General features: G+C 32.1%; 1 protein-coding gene across 1 annotated transcript; it reads left to right on the plus strand.

Annotated features, from left to right (window-relative positions):
* Nucleotides 1–8,652, plus strand: LOC126846926 (uncharacterized). The gene is made up of 9 exons (XM_050586823.1): nucleotides 1–270; nucleotides 2,307–2,471; nucleotides 3,332–3,451; nucleotides 5,192–5,332; nucleotides 6,520–6,648; nucleotides 6,847–6,985; nucleotides 7,156–7,366; nucleotides 7,964–8,201; nucleotides 8,419–8,652. Exons 1-9 carry the CDS (start codon nucleotides 196–198, stop codon nucleotides 8,584–8,586), a joined length of 1,386 nt encoding a protein of 461 aa, XP_050442780.1. The 5' UTR covers nucleotides 1–195; the 3' UTR covers nucleotides 8,587–8,652.

Consider the following 8,652-nt stretch of genomic DNA (forward strand, 5'->3'; position numbering starts at 1 on the left):
GTTACAGTCCGTGTTACGCGTCCGCCTCCGGTCGTGTGCCGCGCATGATAACCATTGAGACGATCCTGTGCCCAGACGCGCATCACGGCAGACAAACCGACCCACAGTAGCGGCCATGCGCTGCCGTCGCCGCTCCTGTTCCCGCTCTTGCTCCTGCTCGCGTGTCCCTCTGGACATGCCGTGCCGGACATCACCATGTCCATACGCGGAGCCGGATGGCCGGCGACCACCGGTGGTGACCGCGGCCAGACGTCGTACACGGAAAACCAGGTGCGTTGACGCTAAACTAGAATTGGTGAGCAATACCGAAGCGTTGGGATGGGGATGGGGGGGGGAGGGTCAGACAAGAGCATCCAAACCAGGGATACATGCATACACTTATAACGGCCATCTTTTCGTTTATCAAACGGTTTAATCACTTTGATGTTTTTTCTATACATTGGTTGTGTATAGATATAACATTTCAAGATAAATGAGAAGATGCCGGTATCTATCCGAAGATATTTGTTTACATTAAAGCCCCCTTAAAGTGTCCTCTCAGATATAATCTTCTCTGTGTCCAAACAGTGCCGGAGCCTTAACATTCCCATTGCAATGACGTTTGTAGGTTATCATAGATTCAACCGAAAGTTTAAATAGTCGTTGGTTTTTGCACGCGGTAGCACAAATTGATCCAATGATAATTAAGCCGATTACACTGATTTATACAAACTTAATTTGCTGTTAACGTTTCATGAGTCTTGAATCTTCAGGGCTGTGTTATTGGTACGACCTAACGACAATCTTGCCAATCATGACTGATTTTTAATGGTCGACGAATTTCAGCCAAGGTGGTTGCCACTTATGAGGTCATGCTCATAGATAATAAAATACTGGGTAGGCCATACTAATAACATACAGGATCGCGGTCTGGAATGGGGAAGAGAGAAAGACAGTTCTTTTTCCATATGGATATCTATAATATGTTCTTTTTCTGGCACGGGGTATGATCTTATGGTATTGTGACTCCTTGTAACCTCAAAATGTTTGATTTTCATTCATGTAAAATAACCTACTTCAACTTATCCAAATTTTATCTATGGTCATGATCCTCTGTGCATGTTATTGATTGACATGCATACCATTGACTGTGTAGAATATATCTCGATGAGCAAGCCAAAACATCAGTCGGCAATCAAATAGACAATCCAGAGTATTATGATTCTTTGATTAATCGGGAATGGTGTGCTTTAAATTAGCATAAACGTAACTCACCTTGACACGGACAAACTGGTTTAACAATTTGTTGACACTGTTGGTCGTAGATGACATACACTGGAAATTAAGTTGTTGATTTGTTTGTTATCATCATATTGTCAACGATTTGATGCTTTCGGTCCATTAATTTGCCAATCGTCAGCAAGCTGACAAGCATTACCTAAAAAAATCATTAATTAATCTTTCAGTCTGTCAAGTGTCAACAAATCTATAGTCTCGTGTATGGAAAGCTTAAACTAGGTTACACGTTTCACTTTCAACTGCGATAATAGCTTAAAGTGAATGACAAACAATGAACCAGACTAAACTTAGTTCATCATTTACTTCTCAATTAAAATGATTGGTTCGAAGTGATTATCGAAAGTGACTCTTGCAATATAGACTTCATAGTCTTCGAGTTGTTTCCAAAGATGTATGAGTCATACAAATCTGTATACGTTTGTACGAACAAGTATGACGTTTTTAGATGGTTCTGGTGACATATTATATGTATACTTGCTGTATACAGTTTAAATATGGATAAATGCAAATAAAGGATAGTTTGTATATTATCTTTTATATCCAGAGCACCCGAACACTAGCTGTTAGTATAATATATAGCACGTTTCTTAGATTATTTTCATAAATCTGTATAGACATTATATGCACACACTTTGTCAAGACCAATTGGAAACGTGATCCATAAGTATATACTTTGACTAGTGTTCAACCATAAGGGACAATATCAAACATTTCTCTTGTCCCTACATAAAACAATGTTTGAGCAGCAGCCATGTGTTTACTAACCCGACGGATGAGTGTATGGATTTCAATAATCGCCCAAAATGCTTTTGACTTGCTCGATTTATCACAGGTTGAGTTTGGTTATTTTACTATCTAGCTATTTTTTGTTTACAACAAGAAAAAGTAGCACGATATGAAATCCAAACCTTAAATGACAGGCAGTGCTTCTAACATTTAAATCCAATACACAATTGATTCCAATATTAACTTTGTTGTTAGTTCAATCAATGTGCTACAATGACAACTGTATATAATGTTTGTTTCAGATTCACACTCTGCTGAGCAATATCGAATTTAGGATTAGGGATCTATCGAATGCGGCAAGACGTGATCAACAAACTGAAAGAATAAACTCCAGAATTGACATGATTTACAACAAACTCGGACACTTAGAAGTGTCTAATGGTTTATGGTTTGATAAATTTCAACAGGTAAACAAGTACAAGAATTATCTATTTTATATTTAATTTGATTAACACTATTATCTTTAATTATTTAGAATGTGTTAAGTAATATTTCAATAATACTAAACAACTGTATGGATAAACAAGACCTACATTTAACTGATATTGATTATGGTTTAAGACAATAATATTCATCTTTTCTTTATTATAAATCATAATAAAATATGCATTAATATTATAAAACCATATATAGAAATTTGAAATTTTCGACGAAGATGCGAATTGTGCTAATATTACAACAGCTATTTAGTCAAGAGAATTGGAATATTAATTTTATACTAAATAAAGTTTAATGTATTATTGTAAATGTTTGACAAAGTATTACAACGATTAACGATATTGGGTTTTAATACAATTTATTAATGAAAATTATTATCACTCGATTTACAAAGAAACAATGTTTAAACGTATACAAAATATAATTATTTAATATATTTTAATTTGACCTAACCTAACTTAACAACACAAACATAAGCAATATTTTCATTACAATTTTTTTTATTATTACTTAATAACATTTTAAGGAGGCTTTTTAAAAGTATATATATATATATATATATATACATTTTATTTTATGGTAGGTTTTTTAATAACAATTTGGTCATTAAAAAAAAAAATACATTTTTTATCATCTTATATCTTTTTAATATTTTTGGGAAATCCTCATTTCTCTAACAATAAAAGTAACTTTTTTTAAAAAAAAGATTGAGATCTACCATATTGAGAATGTTGATAGTATAAACCGTCTAAAATGTTTAAATGCGCTCGTTTTATAGTAAATATAAAAATATGTATTATGTATGTGTACTTAAATGACTTGGTTTTAGTCGGTCTCAGAGGAATGCGGCTCGAACCTCGTGACCAGACGTATAGACAAGACTCAGCAACAACTGGAGATTACCTTGGAACACATGGAGACCACACTCCAAACAGTACAGAATCATCAGGTAAACCATATTAATTAATTTGAATAATAGCTATAATCATTCATGTTTTTTTTATCGCCAACAATATTACAATATTGCTCATCAATCCGCGCAACAGTAGTTAATTAAGTGCGATTAATAATAACCTTCGGCCAATATAGGTACAAAGTATTATGTAAATATAAAAACAACACGATTAGTCATCTACAAAGTGCTTATTTTAGAGTATTTTCTTGGGAATTATAATGAATGGAAAACCCATTAATTTTAATCGTACGGAAGGAACAAAACAATTCATCGTATAAACAAAAACTGCAAAGTTGGAAAAATGTATAATATGATATGATTGTCAAGTAATTAACTTTCAAAAAAAAAAATGTTTACTATTTTCATAACATATTGTTATCATATCAATGGCAAACATGTTATCAACGAATAGTTCAATATTTTGTGCATAGTTCATTGCAAGAGGTCCGTATAAGTAAATCACTCTTACATAGTGTAGGAAACGTTTAAGTATTTGCAAGCAGGCGTTCAGTTTTAGTTTGGTAAAGCGGATGTGATGAGCCCAAGTATTTTTTTGGTCGAAATGAACCCCTAGATATCTGATAGTTAAAAAAATTAATTAAAAATTGTAACAATTTACTTCTAATGTTGTAAAATATCACTCATTCGTTATTTATTATAATACATTGGACTCGTTTGAATAATATATGAAACACAAAAACAAAATAATCGTCTCAGGTCAAGCACGAAATCAACATTGACCTGATATTATTATCATCATATCGATGTCATTAATATCTATACAATTTTAAGCTTGAATGGTAATAAATTGAGACAACTGTTGATAAGATTTTCCTATTTGAAGTATTGGTCAAAATTAATTTTTTTTAACATCAGTCATTATGATGAATATGAGACTGAATAATTGAATAAGATGAAAAAAATTTTCTAGACTTGACAGTTAAATAGAATATCTTGTATAATTGTTAATTAAGTCTTATCTTTGTCTTTGTATTATCCAAGATAGTCTTAGATGAAAATTTCAGAGGATATATTATTAAAAAAGACTGTGAAAGATGTTGAGAGTTTTGATCTTATTTATTTTAAAAATACCTAATGCTAATCTCTCAATTTGAAGTAATTGTATTGGCTGTCGTGCGTCGCATAATATTTAATTTGGCTATTAACGTTTTGAATATCACACAAGTCTTAATAATAACCTTGGTAGCAATAAAAATAATTTACCCTACTTGTTATATAAACCGTTTCAGTCACGGTGGTACTCTTTGGTGTTCTCAAAGTATTTCGATAAAATAATATCTATAGTTTTCAATCAATTAAGACTCCTGCTTAAACTACAGTTTTTAGCTTTTAAAATCCTACCATACATTAGTTCTTTAATAATTTAATGAATTCTATAACCGAGATCCCAAGGATTTTTATGTTAAGTCTGAGTTTTGTTTAACAGATAAGCGTTTACATGTGGACACTTATTTTTATAGCCAGAAGTATTGGCACCACCAGTGTGTTCACTGAAGGGTAAACGACTGGTCATATGGTGGACAATTATTAGTATTTTGGCGTAGCAAAACAAAAAAAGAATAATTATAATAAGGATTTTTAGAAAAACTCTTTCGCTAGAAACGATTGCGATTGTGTGTAACATAATTTAATTTGTCGACGGTATTCCGTTAGCAGGCAAATGGCCAAAGATGAAACGATTTAACGAAACGTCGTCTCGGTTTTCTGTTATAGAAAGACCTAGAAAAGGAAATTAGAAAAATGGCCGACAGACAGACCGAACTCGGCGCAGAAATCCAATCCATGAGAAAAGAGATGGGCTCCGGGTTCGACAGACTCAACTCTAGTCAAAACGCTTTCAACAAACAGTTGCAGGTATATAATATTACATACAAAAAACAGTTAACCTGGAACATAATATCTAGATGGAACAATATGGTGAAAAAGTCCATCGCATGCCTTTCGACTGCCTTTGCAAAAAGCATTAAAGCGTTTGGTATTGATTCCACTCGATTTCTTCTATTTTTACAGCATACAATCTAATTTTATCTAATTAGGCTGTGTTGGTTTTTCTCCCATTTTCAGTGTTCTGAAACTGAATTAATTAAATCATGCAAAGATATGCGTTTTGTTATATTATCATTGTGTAATGTGTTCAATATTAATAATTCCAATAAGATTAATACTATAAAAATACCTTTTAAAGGATACTAATTTGTAATTTTTATAATATAGGATTATTATTTTAACTTAGGAGATGAGATCAGAGAAATAGTAGCTATTAGATACGTTTTAAGTGTAGATAAAAATTATTCAAAGTAAGACTAACAACCGTTAGACATCAAATCGTTAGATACAATATTTTTACAGTAAATACCCAAAATTAATAAAACTAAAATTGTGGTTAGTAACATTTGTTGTTGTGCTCATGATTGTAATATGGGATTCATGGACTTAAGGACTATTTACTATATTTTCACAATGTTTACAGGTGTTCCGTTATAATAGTCTTGCACTGACATTTTGCGGTCAAATTATACAGTCAGCTTTCAGACTAATTCAGAGATTAATTGTAGGTACTGTTGTGAAACTGCGCTGTTAAGTTTAGCAGACAACCCGTGAATTCTGAAGACAGAGTTTGCTCTTAGTTTATAAAATACGGTCCAATGCTGAACACCCTCATATAAATATTGTAAATTCGTAAAACATTAAATCGTTTAAGTAGGCATATATAAACATATTGACTGGTTTGTGATTATCTTACCTATGATGAATTGAATTGATGGCACTCAGAGAGCATGTATGATGAACGATGATTTATCCATTGAAGAGTTGCATAAAGTTTAAAAAGAGTTATTTTTTAGTATCTTTGTTATCTTTGGCCATTCCTACCTTGACGACACGATTCGTAGAGTTAATGGCAAAAGTCCCAACGAAAATAATACCTATTATATTGTGTGTATGTATGTACATAGTATGTAAACAACTTTTTGCAATGCAATACTGATTTGTTAATAACAACGATGGGAATAATGATACTAAAATGTATTATTTAACTAAAGGATACCGTGGCCAATCTTACACAGCAGCCGAAAAACACAGATAAATCTTTGAGCACATGCCAGTGCAATCAAAATGACGATCCCATTCAAGGCACCGAAACTACGTCCAGCAGTAAACTCATATCGACGGTAATATTACTACAAACGCTTTATGGATTCTGTTAGACACTTAGAAGTATTTTTTTTTTACAACTCTGTGTAATCATAATAATTTACGCATAATTTTACAGCCTAGAGTAATAATAAGTGTTCTTGAAAAGTTGCACAAAGCACATTGCACAGTTATATTAAAACATTTTTAAAAAACTAATATTTTTTTTTAAATAGATGAACAATATGTATAACGGGCTCAAAGACCGATCGGACGATATACACATGTTACTTAAAGAGTTGACTGAAAGCACCGACAAGTACAGAAGAAAATTGGATTCTGATCGTCAGGACGTGATTAATGAACTCTTAGACAGTAAAAAAAAAAAATTGATTTTTCGATTTATATTAATTAAATTTAGATTATTTTGCTGTTGTCAAAGAAAGCAATATTATAATGTAAAACTTTAAAAGTTCCATATAACTTAAAACCACTTAAGATCTCTAAAAATTGTGTAACACAAACTCAACAAAGTGCCTTTCTAGGTTTTCTGGAAACTGTCATTAGCGAAATGGTGGCGATACAAAAAAAGGCCGACAACGAGTTAGAAGGAAAACTCAAAGAACAGTTGAAACTTTTGGTGGAGGGACAAAACTTATTCATAAACAGCTGCCGTAGAATACAACTGAACGAACATCAAATCGAAGAAGACATGATTCGCATTCTTGAACAGATTTTTGCCCACATCGATAACAAGTAAATTTTTGATAAAATCGGCCTAATCATAATAGTTATCTACCTAATCCATTCAGTCTCTGAACATTCATTTATCAACCTTACACAGATTCATGTCTTTATTTATAACACCCACTAACTTCTTACACATCCTCCTTCTTCCCTTCTCGCATATATACTCATTTACTTAATACATTATTTCTTAGGTAAATAAAGTTTTTCGAATTCAATTTATTTATATACATTTAATCTATTTTTTTTTAATTTAAAATAGTTTGTTCCATAAAAATTAACTATTCAATAAAAATAGCTAGTTAATATTTAAGTATATTATATCTGACTAAATTTTATTTTATTTTGAGTTGCATTGTTGATTAAAAATTGTTTTTATTAACTTAAATGTTTATACCATTGAAAAATCTCTCTGAAAAGACAGTTAAAATTCACGTATTTTCAAAAACCTGAGAAACTATTTTCTATCCGAATTTTGGATAAAACTGTACTCGTAGAAAGCGTTAGAAAAACGTTATTAATAAAGACTGTAATAAAAAAAAAAGCCTATACGAAATCATCATTTATTTATTATTATTTTTAAATACATTTTTGCACACTTTTCAGAAGTTCTTTCGACAACACGACTCTCGAGGAGATATTCAAAACGTTAAGAAGTCAAAACAAATGGGAAGAAAAACGATTCGAAGAACTGTCTGAACTCAGCAAAACCCAGTCCGACCAATTAGTTAGGACGGTGGCGTATTCGACCAATCAAATCATGAAACTTCACCATGACATGTTGAACATGACCAATTTACTAGCGACAGCCAATAACGGGTCCACTTCTGCTCTGCTCCAAGTGGTCAGTGTTTGACTCTAATCAATTTAATATTTTTAAAAAAAAGGAACGGTTGCCAATTTCTTTTTTGACTTCTGGCAGAGTTAAAATATAACTATGCTATCTCCTCTTTTGACTTGAGCGCTTAAAACGTATGCTTTTTACCTAGTCAGCTGACTCTATATTTAACCATTACTGATCAGTAAAATCGACATAATCAATGATCAACTTGAAATTTCAGGGAATGACCAAAAATAACGCCACTCGAGCAACAGAATCGAAAGACGATCATGAAAAAACAACAACAAACAAAAAAATAGCGTCGCAGCCAATCAAAACGGACACAACTGTCCAAGACAACACTAATTCCAGCACTGCAAAATTCAACGATACCATCGTTTACGATTAGCTTTTAATGATAATTTGATTTTTTACATAATAATTAATATTAAAGTATTATTAACCGCTTCGAAAA

This window comes from Adelges cooleyi, unplaced genomic scaffold, assembly GCF_023614345.1.
Source record: "Adelges cooleyi isolate 19-005CV unplaced genomic scaffold, UGA_ACOO_1.1 ACOO_flye_CR_arks_rails_tigmint_CR_PRNA_9, whole genome shotgun sequence".
Classification (NCBI taxonomy): Eukaryota; Metazoa; Arthropoda; class Insecta; order Hemiptera; family Adelgidae; genus Adelges; species Adelges cooleyi.